This window comes from Heteronotia binoei, chromosome 21 (genome assembly GCF_032191835.1).
Source record: "Heteronotia binoei isolate CCM8104 ecotype False Entrance Well chromosome 21, APGP_CSIRO_Hbin_v1, whole genome shotgun sequence".
NCBI lineage: Eukaryota > Metazoa > Chordata > Lepidosauria > Squamata > Gekkonidae > Heteronotia > Heteronotia binoei.
In genome coordinates this window covers 27565042-27580470 of record NC_083243.1, presented here as the reverse complement: position 1 = coordinate 27580470, position 15429 = coordinate 27565042, and the positions used below count along the sequence as shown (strand labels likewise).

Here is a 15429-nt window from a genome sequence, read left to right as displayed (position 1 = left end):
AGAGGAAAAGAATTTTAAAATTTGGTTCCGTTTTCTAATCCAGCATTTCTGTTCTCAGGAATGGCTAGGCTGCAGAAGCCACCCAAATGTCACCATAGGAATTTGATAGGAGAATAATGAAACAATGAAATCTGGGGGGATGTTCCAGTGGATGCTTGGATGTCACTGTTCACAAGTGGGCAGCCATAGGGGGAAACTGATAGCTTTGTGTCTTGCCGGGAAGCATCCAGATGGCCACAGGGGGAAACCAGATGCTGGATAGATGGACTCTTGGTCTGGTCTGGACTCTTCTTCTGTTCTTACCTGCATCCTCTCCATGACTTTTCATTTCACCATCCTTTGGAACTAGAGATGCACCTCTTTGATAGTGTTACTCCTGGTGAAAGGCAAATTATGTAATGGTAAACGGTAGCATGCTAGGAACCAGGACCAGAGTAACAGAATTGCAACCCACAAGGCGGAAGTAGAAAGCACGAGCCTGCAGTGAGTTCCGATGGTTTAGGTGGTCAAACTTGGTAAGCATAAGTGCCACATAGAATACACGTCTGATGTTTGAGAGCCAGAAGGAAGACAGCCAAGCAAATAGACGGGAGAAGGGATGGAGAGGTGGAAAGAAAGCAACTTTACACTTTATATGCATTCTCCAAGCCTCTGGCTGGCTTGAATTGGAGAAGTGATTTTCTCTAAGCTGGCCAACAGGGCAGTGGAGGCTTCAAGAGCCACATATGGCTCCCAAGCCACAGTTTGGCCACCCACAATTTAGAAGATTAAGACCTATGTGTCTGAAATAAGCTATGCTTGACATCATAATGTATTTTTTCTCCTCTCTTTTTTTTGAATTTTTGTATGTGTGCGCGCGTGCACTGGAAAGTCATGGTGACCTCTGGTGACTGACCCCTACTGGGGGCCTGGAGGATATTCAGGAAGTGGCCGAATACAGCCTGCCTCCACCTCCCAACTCCTGGTATTCCAAGGAGGTCTCCCATCCAAGTACTTGCCAGAGTCGACCTTGCTTAACTTCTGAGATCTGACAAGATTAGGATTGCCTGGGCTATCCAGATCAGGGTTTTGACATAATTTTCAAGTGTGTCCTCCTAAATCAAGTGATTTAAATGTTTTTTTAATCAGGTTGTTTTGGGAGTTTTCCTAGGCATAGCTGGGACATAAAAGGAACTATTCCAATTGAGTATCTCTCTGTAACCATTTTTTTAAATTGGTTTTTGAAAGGATAGGCTTAGTTCAAGTTAGGTATTTCAAAGGTCAGCAATCTGTTAGAGGTCAGACTGAAACAGAAAACAAGCAATTGACATGAAACTGTATAAGAAACGTGGAGCTTCTTCTGAATTTTCAGATGTCGTAATTACGTAGAACAAAATTATCCTCAGCTGTGCTAGATTCAGTTCTTCAAAGCTGGTACTTTTTGGTGCAATTTTTGCATGACTCATTGAAGTGGAGAGTCTTAATGGATAAAGTCTTTTACAGAACCTCTTCCAAAGTAAAAATCAAGGAGTAAGGCACAGTGCGATCCTATGGATTCAGTGGGCTTGGGCTGGTGAAGCTCTTAATAGGATTGCACCATAGGCGTGGTGGTGGAAAGTGTCGTCAGGTCACAGTTGACTTAAGGTGACCCTGTGGGATTTTCAAGGCAAGAGATGTTCAGAGGCTTGCCACTGCCTGCCTTTCCATTACAACCCTGGCTGGCCCTGCTTAGCTTCTGAGATCTGACAAGATAGGCTAGCCTAGGTTAGCCAGATCAGGGCACTGTATGTGTAATTAAAAAAAAAATACACTGTGAAACTACATAAGAAAAGCAAAAATCCAATATAAATTTGAATCATATTGGGCTGGATCTATGATGCTTCTGCTTTGTTTTCTGATAATGGAGAGGGTCTTAACTGAAGGAGAAAAGGCATGCTTGGAAGCAAATTTGCATGCCACCATCAAACTGTGCTTTGTAATTTTGGTTTCTAAGCAAACAGTAGCTTTTCCAAATTATGATCGGTGATGAAACTAGGAGAGAGGAAATCTGTGTGTGGGAGGGAGGGGCCAGAGTGCTTGAGCCACAAGCAACCAAGCCAAAGTTTGGCTGTTAACATGTGAACTGTGGATTTTTTCATGGGCAGTGATCATTTTCCTTTTTTAGATTGGTTTGGATCCGCCAGAGTGGTCCCCTGCCCCACAGGAGCAGAATTGGAGAGAGGGGATTTTGGCTACACTGGTGGGACAGAGTCCAGAAATTAATGCTTGATGGCTGTCCGTCTCTCCACAACACTCTGGTGGATTTGACCCATTGACCCTGGGAGGGCTGCTTAGGAGCCAGGTGGTGATCATTTGTGAGCCCTCTCTGCTCTGGTTCACATGAGTTTAAAGGTTTTGGGGTTTAGTGTTCAGTGATGTAAACATTGTGTATGAATGCATCCCCCTGGAAAAGAAGATATTGAAGAAGAAGATATTGGATTTATATCCTGCCCTCCACTCCGAAGAGTCTCAGAGCGGCTCACAATCTCCTTTACCTTCCTCGCCCACAACAGACACCCTGTGAGGTGGGTGGGGCTGGAGAGGGCTCTCGCAGCAGCTGCCCTTTCAAGGACAACCTCTGCCAGAGCTATGGCTGACCCAAGGCCATTCCCGCAGCTGCAAGTGGAGGAGTGGGGAATCAAACCCGGTTCTCCCAGATAAGAGTCTGCACACTTAACCACTACACCAAACTGGCTCTCTACACCAAAGCAAGCTCCTTGCTCCCCCGAAAGCTTTACTGATATCGAACTAGAGCCACAGTTTTGCTACCCCTGATCTATATCTATATATATATACACACACATGTGGGTGTGGGTGTGTATATATATGTGTGTGTGTATATACATACGCATACACACATATATACACATACACACACATAAAATTCAATTCATATACTACCCATCCCTCCACAAAGTGGGGCTTAGTGGTTCACAGCAGTGTAAGCAAACATAATAAACATAGTTAAAACAGTATAAAAATACAAAGCATAAAAAACAAACCACTCAAAACTGTTGTTCACTGCCCTGAGCCCTGTGTATTCAGGGAAGGGAGGTCTATACATTTAAGTTATAAATAAATAATATAATAATGGTGGGTCCAGCATTTAGCGTCAGAAATAAGCTCAACCAGGAAAGACCTGATGGAGAAGCTCAGCCTTACAGACCCTATGGGAGTCTAGGGAGGTCTCTCAGGGTCCAAATCCCTGAGAGGGCATTCCCACCAGGATGGGGCTGATTGGAAAAGCCCTCACCCTGGTGGACACCAAACGTGTGACCCAAAGGCTCAGCTGCACCAGTAGACCATGAGATGATGACTACAGCTGTAAACTGTGTTCCTGGCTCAGAAAAAGAGAGAGGCATGATATGCAATATCCCTGTGTCTTTCTTCAGTAACCTCCAAGTAGAGCCTTTCCCTCCCTGGGCTTGTTAAAACCAGTCATGCATTTCTGCATCCTCTGTGGATTAGCCCAATTGCAAAGGCAGTTTGATATTCCCCCTCCCCCACCCCATCAGACCGTTTCCTTCTAATAAAGAGCAGAACCCAGAACAGTAAAAGGGAGATTTCTTGTAGAAACTTTTATACCCTTCCTATCTGTGCTTGCTTTGATGATTCTGGCAATCGGACATCCGACAGCCCTCTCTGAACCCTGAAAAATCTGTGATAAAGCTTGACTACAAAGGACTGGTGGAACAATATACAGTTTTTTGGTTCCTGTAGGGTGTGTATCTTTTGCTAGGCAGTATAAGAAAGGCATTTTCCTAAGAGATCTTGTGTATTTCTGTTTTCTTTTCTGCTGCTTCTAAAGTTATTTTCAGTGGCATGCAAAGTTGGCTATCCAGGGCAGGGTGCACTGTTACAGTGGAGCCAAAAAATATTAGGGTTTGATAATGGTGTTCTCTGCTTAATGAACAGACTGGTGAGTGATGGTGTCCAGTCAAGAATCAGTACGTTTTGGTATCTTTGTGGGTGGGGAGGAATTAGCAGGGTGTAAAGCTAGGCACCCAGGGAACAATTTGGAGAGCCAGTTTAATGTAGTTTTCTAATCAGGAAAACTGAGTTTGATTCTACACTCCTCCACACAAAGCCAGCTGGGTGACCTTAGATCAGTCACAGCTCTCTCAGCCCCACCTACCTTGTGGAAATACTTGTGGGGAAAGATGGTAGAGCAGAGCTTTCTCTACCTTCCCTTCAGGAGCTTCCTTCTTGTAGCAGATCTTTCTTCTTTGCGAGTTGGGAGACTGTTAATGAACAAAATGCACTGCATTAAAAGGGGCTGCAGTGAGGAGAGGGAATGGGGTGAAATGACTGCCTTTTCCACTGGGGTAAGTAGCCAGCAATAGAGGGAAGAGGGGATGATCCTTCCTTACTGCAGCTTGTATTTGTTCATAAGACTTCCTTGGTTTCTTGGAGAAAGTTTTTTCAGCACATGCACAAACTTCTGGGTAAAAGGGGAAAGATCCTCTCCACCAACTCTTTCTGTAGTCTATTAACTAGATCGGACCCCTTGTTTGTAGTTTCAGGACTACAGGTTATGAAAAGAGACCAGCTTTATTGTCAGTATTCATATCGTTTAAATTTTCCCTATGGACATATTGCAGACATAAGTGCGAAATGTTCCCTAATGCAGTAATTGTGCTTTCTCTTCTCTTTCCTGCAATTCAAATGCACATTTTGTTCAAATGAAGGATAGCTTCTAAAGCTGAGATTCTATATAAAATGGAAAAGTTGGTTTTGAATTATAACACTTGCTGTTATGGCAGTTATTGCAGCATTTACTGTAATTTAAATCATATGGTCGTGATTGCTTCTGACTAAAATTCCTGCTCTTTCAAAGCATGTGAGACAATTCAAAGTATTTTGTATTACATTCAGATGGGTGCAAATGGTCATCTCTTGAAACCATGATTCCATTTCAAAGATATGTTTTCCCCCAAAAGAACTTACAGGGACACAAACAGTATTGTGACTAGTGGTACTAGGGCTGGGAGGGCAGGGTTTTGGGAAAGGAGGGAACTCAGCAGGGTACAATTCTATTGAGTCCACCCTCCAAACCAGCCATTTTTTTTTTCAGGGAAACTTACCTTGATCATCTGGAGATCAACTATAATAGTGTGAGATCCCCAGGCACCACCTGGAAGTTGGCAACCTAAAGTGGCACACACTAGCTGATACTGGGCATTGCATTTAGTTACTGCCATTGCTTCTGGAACTTTATAAGACCATCCAATCAGACAATGTGGGAGGAGTTTCTAAAACATGTCAGTGAGATGCATTCACATGATACACCATTACTGGCAGGACCATGCCTCCGGACTCCATCCTTTTTAAACACAAAGGTCTCCCTTGCCGCTTGTTCCATTATATCAGGGGTGGCCAACGGTAGCTCTCCAGATGTTTTTCTGCCTACAGCCGGTTTGGTGTAATGGTTAAGTGTGCGGACTCTTATCTGGGAGAACCGGGTTTGATTCCCCACTCCTCCACTTGCACCTGCTAGCATGGCCTTGGGTCAGCCATAGCTCTGGCAGAGGTTGTCCTTGAAAGGGCAGCTGCTGTGAGAGCCCTCTCCAGACCCACCCACCTCACAGGGTGTTTGTTGTGGGGGAGGAAGGTAAAGGAGATTGTGAGCCGCTCTGAGACTCTTCGGAGTGGAGGGCGGGATATAAATCCAATATCTTCTTCTTCTTCTACAATTCCCATCAGCCCCAGCCAGCATGGCCAGTGGCTGGGGCTGATGGGAGTTGTAGGCAAAAAACATCTGGAGAGCTACCGTTGGCCACCCCTGCATGACATAACTAATGTTAAGACGGTTTCCTGCTGAAAGTTGGAGAGCTGCTTCTGTTGATGGAGCCTGGCCCACCTCTGGCAAATATTTAATCTTGCACTGCATGGTGCAGCGTAGGGGTGGAATTCTAGCAGGAGCTCCTCTGCATATTAGCCCACACACCCCTGATGTAGTCAGTCCTCCAAGAGCTTACAGGGCCCTTTTTTGTAAGCTCTTGGAGGATTGACTACGTCAGGGGTATGTAGCCTAATATGCAAAGGAGCTCCGGCTAGAATTCCACCCCTGGTGCAGTGGCATTGTACAGAGATGGAAAAGGGACAGAAGGAAGGAAGACATAAAATAAGCCCTGTGGTCATGACTGACTATACGAAGACTAAACAATGTTTACAACTGCAAAACAAGTTTATAGCATCGTGCGCCCCCCCCCGCTTCTCTCTGCTCTGCCTGGGAGGTGGGACAGGTGAAAGCAGAATTTAAGATTTGCTTTGCACGGTGTAAATGTTGCTGTAAACTTTCTGCCTCAGCCTCGTGGAATAGATGGCTGGAGTTAAGAACATAAGTAGAGTCCTCTGGATCCGTCCAGTACTCCATCTGTTCCAGCACCCTATTTCACACAGTGGCCATCTAGTTGCTCTGGAGGGCCGAGCAAACAGGACATAGAGGCTGAAGCTGCCCCCTGCTGCTGCCTACCAGAACTGGTATTCAGAGGTTTGCAGCCTCTATAATATGGAGGCCAAACGTGCTGATACCTGTACATCAGGGTGCAGAGGTGTGGCCGGAACAGAACATAATGGTTCCATTTTCTTAATGATTCTATGTTGCTACAAAGTCTTACTATGTGGTTGAAGTTGTTTGGCACTAGTTGGGTCCATTTTATTTATTTCAACTGCTTATATTTTTTAAAAGTCCAGCTTTAAACTCTGTTTTTTTTAAAAAGTCCACCTTTCTCTGCTTGTTGCTTTCATGGTGATTAAAAATAATAATAATGTACTGTTTTCACAAAGCGGGTGATAGACAGCCAAGCCGAGAAGCTGAAAGAACTGGACAAAGAGATCCGCCCCTTCCGACAGAATTGGGAAGAAGCAGATAGTATGAAGAGTAGTGTGGAGTCCCTCCAGAACAGAGTGACTGAGCTGGAAAGCGTTGATAAGACTACTGGGCAAGGAGCTAGAAATACAGGTAAGTTTGAACACAGTGTAGTAGAGTACTCACTTGGCAGGCTCTGTGGACAGACATCATTAGGCATTCTGAAGCAGAAATTCCTGTGAGGATGCCTTCCTTGAAAACAGCAGCAAGAGGAATTCTTGCCGCTGTGAAAGAGATACTGTGGTATAGTGGTTAAAGTGTCAGACTTTGGGTGTGGGTAACGCAGCTATGAATCACCACTCTGCCATCAAAGCTTGCTGGATGACCTGGGGCCAGTCATACTGTCTCAGTCTAACCTAGTTGTGAGGATAAGATAAAATGGAGGAGAGGAGAACCATGTAAGCTGCTTTGGGTCCTCATTGGAGAGAAAGGTGGGCTATAAATGAAGCAATTAAATAAGAGTTACAAGAACATAAGAAAAGCCATGTTGGATAAGGCCAATGACCCATCCAGTCCAACACTGTCACACAGTGGCCAAAAAAACCAGGTGGTACCAGGAGGTCCATCAGTGTGGCCAGGAGACTAGAAGCCCTCCCACTGTTGCCCCCCCCCCCCCAGCACCAAGAATACAGCGCATCAGTGCCTCAGACAGAAAGTTCCATCAATACCCCCTTGTAGCTAATAGCCACTGATGGACCTCAGCTCCATATGTTTATCCAATCCCCTCTTGAAGCTGCCTATGCTTGTAGCTGTCACCACCTCCTGTGGCAGTGAATTCCATGTGTTAATTTTTGAGTGAAGAAGTACTGCCTTTTATCCATTCTAACCCGGCTGTTCATGCCTAATATCATGATTCATTTGCTTACTTTCATCATTGCACACCAATTCAGCCCACACTTTCTTGTGAGATCCAGTCTTAGATCACACCAGATGTGTTACACAGTCTTGTCATGTGGACTGGCCATTAGTAGGATGCTATGAGTAAGCTGTAAGCTCTGTGAAGTTCATTCCCTTCAGCATTTATTTTTGTCCAATATGGTGGTGGTGAGTGACGTCAAGTAGTTGCCAACTTATGGTGAACTTGTAGGATTTTCAGGGCATGATTCAGGGGTTATGTGCCATTGCCTTCTTCCATGTAGCAAACTTTGGTGCCACCCATCCAAAATACTAACTAAAGCTAATCCTGGTTCTGAGATTTGATGAGATTGGGCTAGTCTGAGCCATCCAGGTAAAAGCTTTGTGCAGTGTGTGCGTTAGTTTATCTGAAATAGGTTGTGGATTTTTTTCTTCCAGTTATAATTTAACCAAACCAAACCAAAACTGTAATTAGCAGTCTTTATCTAAGAGTTAAAACAGAGTTTTAACAGTTCTTTTTGCTTAATATTCTCCACATCTGCTATTTGCGGTTACTTTTACTGTACGGCTGACAGTCTTTCATGTCTAGTTCAGAGTAATATTTCATCGAAGCAGTACAGTGAGATACTCGGTACAATAAAAGGGTCATTGCCTTATTCAAAGAACAAGGTAATAAAACCACAAATTAGCAATGACATGGACCCTTCTGAGTGTCTCACACAGCATTGTTTGGTTCAGAGGGAAAATAGCATATTAAGATAATTCTGGCAAGCGACCCTGGAATTGTTTCCTGTATGTGAGCTGCTCAGTTATTGCTTAACAGTAATGAATAAATCCAGAGCTCTCATTACTGGTGTTGGTAGATGGAGAACAACATACTTCCAGGAAGATCTAGCCAGATGGGTAGCCATGTTGGAGAGGGACGGTGGCTCAGTGGTAGAGCATCTGCTTGGGAAGCAGAAGGTCCCAGGTTCAATCCCTGGCATCTCCAAAAAGGGTCCAGGCAAATAGGTGTGAAAAACCTCAGCTTGAGACCCTGGAGAGCCGCTGCCAGTCTGAGAAGACAATACTGACTTTGATGGACCAAGGGTCTGATTCAGTATAAGGCATCTTCATATGTTCATGTTGGTCTGAAGCAATAGAATAAAGTTAGAGTGTGCACATGAAAATTATACCTTGCATAAAACTTTGTTAGTCTTAAAGGTGCCACTGGACTCTAACTTTATTCTACATACTTCCAGGTTTGTTTGTTTGTTTTTCTGTCAAATCACAGCTGACTCACAGCAACCTTGTGGGGGTTTTAAGGCAAGAGACATTCAGAGGTGGTTTGCCATTATATCATGACCCTGGTATTCCTTGGTGGTCCTCTAAATATGGTCCAGGACTGATCCCACTGAGATTCCAAGATTGGGTTAGCTGAGGTCAGGGCTAGAGAAGGAGACACAAGTCAGAGGCATATGAAGAAGCAGGAATGGAAATAGGTCATAGAGGACTCCCCCTTCCAGTTACAATGAGTTCATTTGTTTGTTTGCCGTTGCCTTCTCACACGACAAGCCTTTATTGGCATATATAAAAATATAAAGTAGAGGGTCAGGCAGGTTACAGATTAGGACAGCGCAGAGTACATACGGAATAAAATACAAGATATAAACGAGGCAGCAACATATTAAAACCTGATACATAGTACTACTTATCAAGACCAGTAGCCATAACTCTATAAAGAAACTGCTACTATTTCAGTTATTTCCAAATCAGATGTATCAAGCAGGAAAAGAACCTTAAAATCATCTGGAGTCTCTAAAATTTGGGCCAATATGGGATACAAAAGATCCCGGCGGGACGCCAAATAAAGAGGACACTGGAGAAGAACATGGGCGACAATCTCAACACATGGACAGTACCTACTCAAATAGGGAGTCCCTTGAAATCTGCCAGATAAAATGTCTGACAGAAGGGCATTGAATCTGGCCAAGGAAAAGGCTCTGAGCAAATTTGGAGTTATAAATTGATAGCAGTACACAGCTGGAAGTTTTACATTTGGAACAATCCCTAAATTTAGGGGAGAACAGATTCTGTTGGCAAGATTATAGAGAGTTTGAAGCACTGAGCCCAGTAGAATCTAGTCTAGTAAAATCTAGGCTACAATGAGATAATATTTCCCATGAGTGAGCAGGAAGAAGCAAGTACAGCCAGGACTTTTGTTGAACAGGAACACAGTTGTGGCTGGCTTGGTGTCAGGGGTGTGGCCTAATATGCAAATGAGTTCCTGCTAAGCTTTTCCTACAAAAAAAAGCCAAGTACAACATTTGGAAGTGGGACGCATATCTAAATTGTGTGCTGCTTCTGCGTGTGTGGGTTCCCACCCTGTATATTTCTGTTGGGCTATGTCCCATCAGTTCAAAGGAATTCCAGAGTGGAAGATGCAATGAGAATTTCTAGGTGGTTTGAGAAGGATACTCAACTTTACCCATGTTAGTTAAGTTAGGAGATATTTTTGTGAGGTGTCTTCTTGGGATGTTATGTATAATTCACATGTTGGCGAACACTCTGTAGTGACAGTAAGCTGATCTTGTGGAGGGGTAGATGGATATTTTAAATCTATGAGAACAAATGTATGAAAAGGTTTAGAGATAGAAGGCATCACCATCGTATAATTAAAGGGAATATGCGCTCAGTACTTTTGTCTGATGAGGATCTATTCCTCGGAACAGAATACACCCTTCCTTTGAGAACTGTCAGAATACTAGGGGTTGGGTTTTTGGGGGTGGGGATGCATAGTTGCAAAAATAGATGAAAAGTTAAAATGGAGAAAGGAGTAACAGAGAGCAACAGATTCATAGCCAGGTGTACTTTGTCGGGGGGGGGAGTTAATGGTAGCATTCAAACATATGATCAGAGTATTTTGAATACATGTTGTTGTTTAATTCACTGAGCTTTTTAGTTTATGCTGTGAGCAGTAGTCTTACTCTTGGAGTAACATTGTGAGCAATAATACGTAAACTGTGAGGTCCATGAGTTATTCTTTTGTGTATTAAATGCATCATGTTGAATGTCCAGAGCTCGTTAAGTGAGGGGGAAAAGTAGCCCTCAGGGGAACCAGCCTTTGGAAGCACTCCTTATTAGGTCTACTCAGAAGTAAATCCCATTTTATCCAATGGTGCTTTCCTCTAGGAGAGTGTCTTTAGGATTGTGGCCTTTGTACCTTGTAATATATCTTCATTTTCCCTCTCTCTTCCTTCTAGGTTTGCTGGAATCACAGCTGTCTAGGCATGATCAAATGCTGAGCGTTCATGACATCCGATTAGCCGACATGGATCTCCGGTTTCAGGTTCTGGAAACTGCCAGTTACAATGGAATATTAATCTGGAAAATCCGAGATTACAAACGACGGAAGCAGGAGGCGGTGATGGGGAAGACTTTGTCCTTATACAGTCAGCCTTTTTATACGGGATACTTTGGCTATAAGATGTGCGCCAGAGTTTACCTCAATGGTGATGGGATGGGCAAAGGGACGCACCTGTCCTTGTTCTTTGTCATAATGCGGGGGGAATACGACGCGTTGCTTCCGTGGCCATTCAAGCAGAAAGTCACCCTTATGCTGATGGATCAGGGACCTTCTCGACGCCATTTAGGAGACGCTTTCAAACCAGACCCAAACAGCAGTAGTTTCAAGAAGCCCACTGGAGAAATGAATATTGCTTCTGGCTGCCCAGTCTTTGTTGCGCAGACTGTTCTAGAAAATGGAACCTATATTAAAGATGATACTATTTTTATTAAAGTCATAGTGGATACATCGGACCTACCAGATCCCTGACATAAAGCGCTGAGGCCAATTCAACAGAAGACAACTCCATTGGGGGCTCTTTTTTATATCAGTCTGTCTTCAATAAGAGATCCCGAGAGCTCAGAGGGGATCACCATGTGCTAACAGAAGGAAGAGATTGGAGGCATAACTTGCATAGGGTCCAATGGCAAAACTGTAGCAACCCATTAAAGAAATCATACCATGGTATATTTTCTAAAACTTAAGTAGGAACACTTCAATTCTGACTTGATCTTCATGGGGATAAAGATTACGTCAGAAAAGCTTTTCTTAATATATTGGTAATCTAATCAGTTGGAAGGGAAAAAAGACAAAAACATCAGACTTTTCTTCCTTTATGACTAGAAAACAAAAAGCCGAAGTTCATACATGGGTTAGCTAGAAACTGTCAGCATGTTAAGTAAAACAAAACAAAACAACAAGAAGAAATTATGAAGTAATGTTGCAGTTAAGATATTATTACTTTGAAAAATCTAAGTGCAATCTTGTCTAAAATATAGTATATTGTCTATTTTTAAGGCCTCATCTGGTCTCTGTTTTAAAATAATTACTTTTGTCAGAAGACCTTGACAGACTGTCCAGATCTTCTTGAAAGTGTCTAAATCAGAGTCATATTTTTGTTTAGAGTTCTATTAATTGCTACAGAAAAACATTTTATTTTAAAACTGTTGATAGACTGATATTTCTTGGAAGAAAAAAAAAAGATCAAATACAGGTTATCACTTGTGATATGAAAAGAAACTATTCAACTACTGCTGTTATTTCTCTTTAGAAATGTAAACCTACAATATTATGTCGTAGTTAATGACACTATTTCAAAATTAAGGAAAAATAATCACTCATGGATGCTGTGCATCATTATCAGATTTATAATTTTCACCCTAAAATAGGGCATTTGTTGAACTTTGGAGTTCTAAACGGAATCCTGTATGTTTTTAAAGTTCTGCCTCATGCGCTCAGACCAAGCTCTAAAAAGTGTATATATATATATAATATCTATTTTTTGCTAAAGCATAAATGTGCAACATATTTTTGGTGTTTGAGAAGAGGCGTAGTGCTGAATGATAGCTATATGGGAAAACCTGCTGATTCATCCTCTACTTGGCAATTAGCATATTTTAGTAGAGGATATCCGTTAGGAGAAAGCAGTGTCTTAATGGAAAGACGGTGGCTTGCATGCATTCATGTGCCTTAGCTGTAATGTGCTGCTTTATAGCTCATAGCTTTGTATTTTCAGATTTTAATTTCATGGTACCTGACAGTCATTTTAACTGGACTTTAGGCATAATGCACTGACAGATCTGTAGAGCCCATCAATGTTTTGCAGCATGTGGAAATAGAAGCCAAGACCTTGTGCTTCTGGCTTACTAGAGATTCCACGGACTCATTGTCGTGGAATACATACTTAACTTATTCAGGTGCTATATTTTGCGCATGATGCTCCTATGGAGCTGGGACTTTTGGCAGCGCCCCCTGTTCCTAGTGCAGTCGAAGATCTGCTGCTCAGCACCATGCTTACGGGTGGCTGGTGATAGAGCGAACATCGTTCCAAATTGACTCAGTTCGGGGTTGTGAGGGAGTATATAATATATATGTGTATGTAATCAGTGCATTTGTGGTGGTTATTTTCTGGCAGATTGACACATGCTCCTGCAGGGAAATCCACAGGATCCTCTTATTATAAATGACTACCTGAGCTTTACTAGAAAGCATTTTCCAGCCTTTGAATCATGCTGATTGCAACTCACAGAACTTACCGACTTCTGTTTTAATAGTCCCTTGTGCGACTTGTAAGTCTAATGGCATAACTTGGACTTGCACACCAACCATGTGGGTGCTGCTTTATTGCATGGGTGATGTGTAACAATGGAGTGATCCCCTGGACAGAGTTGACATGGCAGATTGGAAGAAAAGGAATCGTGTGCTCTTGTGTTCTCTAGCTAGTCATGTTAAATCCGCCAGGCTTTTCCCTTAGGGTTTGGGTGTTTTATCGCCAGGATTTGTGTCTAGGGCTCAGTTGGAATGTTCATGTCTTTGTAGTTAAGTTTTCTTGCTCTTGCCATTGTCTTTTATGGCTGTGCCTTCCCACGCAGTGCCTGCCAGAAGTATTTTTCTGTTAATAAATATACCAGTTGCATGCTGAGTTGTCCTCATGGGTTTTCCAGGCACCTGCTTGAATACTGCCTGCTTTTTTGGCAGCCAAAAAGCACCCAGTAGCAACATGTCTTCCTCTTCTTGCCTTCCATTGTCCAGGTACTGTATTCTCTCTTATGGTACTTAGCTGTCAATTGGTACAAATTAGCGTTAAGAAGGCAGAATTCTAGCTGTGATAACAAAAAAAGGAGGACTTCCTGCCAAAGACAACACACGGTGCAGTGTTACGCAGGCTGATGTAAACCCATCACCTTCTGCTTTGGGGAGGGGGGGAGAGTAAACTTGGCTTGTGATACTCATTCTAATAGTCATGACTGTAGGCAGCTGAGCTTTTGTATATGCATTACAGAATTTTACTGAAAACAGGATTCCCTAGTGGAAATGTCCAAAGGGCTCACCTACCCATTGCTACTGCATATTATCATGAAATACTTTTGAAGTGTGAACAGTTTACTTCCTGTTTGAATATGATACTGCTAGAAAATAATTATTCCAATTTCAGGCCCTATGCAATGCAGCATTCATCATCAGTCTTCTGTGCAGACCCACATGGGCATGAGCAGGCCTGCCATCTGAGACGTTGTTAAAGCCTCCAGGGGATGCTGTGCGCCAGACCCAAGAAACTTGTTTCCACCCAGGGACCACTTGCTTCTCTGCAGCAGCATCCCCACCCTCAGTTCCTCTTTTGCCACCAAAGGAGCAGTTTGTTTCTTATAAGTCTCCACACACACACACACACACACATATATACACACTGTGGCTAATAGCCACTGATGGACCTCTGCTCCATATTTTTATCTAACCCCCTCTTGAAGCTGTCTATGCTTGTAGCCGCCGCCACCTCCTGTGGCAGAGAATTCCACATGTTAATCACCCTTTGGGTGAAGAAGTATTTCCTTTTATCTGTTTTAACCTGACTGCTCAACAATTTCATCGAATGTCCATGAGTTCTTGTATTGTGAGAAAGGGAGAAAAGTACTTCTTTCTCTACTTTCTCCATCCCATGCATTATCTTGTAAACCTCTATCATGTCACCCCGCAGTCGATGTTTTTCCAAGCTAAAGAGCCCCAAGCGTTTTAACCTTTCTTCATAGGGAAAGTGTTCCAACCCTTTAATCATTCTAGTTGCCCTTTTCTGGACTTTTTCCAATGCTATAATATCCTTTTTGATGTGCGGTGACCAGAATTGCACACAGTATTCCAAATGAGACCGCACCATCGATTTATACAGTGGCATTATGATACTGGCTGATTGTTTTCAATTCCCTTCCTAATAATTCCCAGCATGGCGTTGGCCTTTTTTATTGCAATCGCACACTGTCTTGACATTTTCAGTGAGTTATCTACCACGACCCCAAGATCTCTCTCTTGGTCAGTCTCTGCCAGTTCACACCCCATCAACTTGTATTTGTAGCTGGGATTCTTGGCCCCAATGTGCATTACTTTGCACTTGGCCACATTGAACCTCATCTGCCACATTGACGCCCACTCACCCAGCCTCAACAGATCCCTTTGGAGTGCCTCACAATCCTCTCTGGTTCTCACCACCCTGAACAATTTAGTGTCATCTGCAAACTTGGCCACTTCACTGCTCACTCTCAACTCCAAATAATGTATGAACAAGTTAAAGAGCATGGGACCCAGTACTGAGTTCTGTGGCGCCCCACTGCTTACCGTCCTCCACTGCGAAGACTGCCCATTTATACTC

At 43.1% G+C, this 15429-nt stretch overlaps 1 protein-coding gene across 1 annotated transcript in view; it reads left to right on the top strand.

Moving 5' to 3' along the window:
- Window positions 1-13991, top strand: part of TRAF3 (TNF receptor associated factor 3) — a 138955-nt gene extending 124964 nt beyond the window's left edge. The window contains exons 13-14 of the mRNA XM_060262026.1: window positions 6808-6982; window positions 10987-13991. Of these exons, the coding sequence (XP_060118009.1) occupies window positions 6808-6982; window positions 10987-11558 (747 nt within the window). The 3' untranslated portion in view covers window positions 11559-13991. The remainder of the gene's footprint in view (window positions 1-6807; window positions 6983-10986) is intronic.
- The last annotated feature ends 1438 nt before the right edge of the window (window positions 13992-15429 follow it).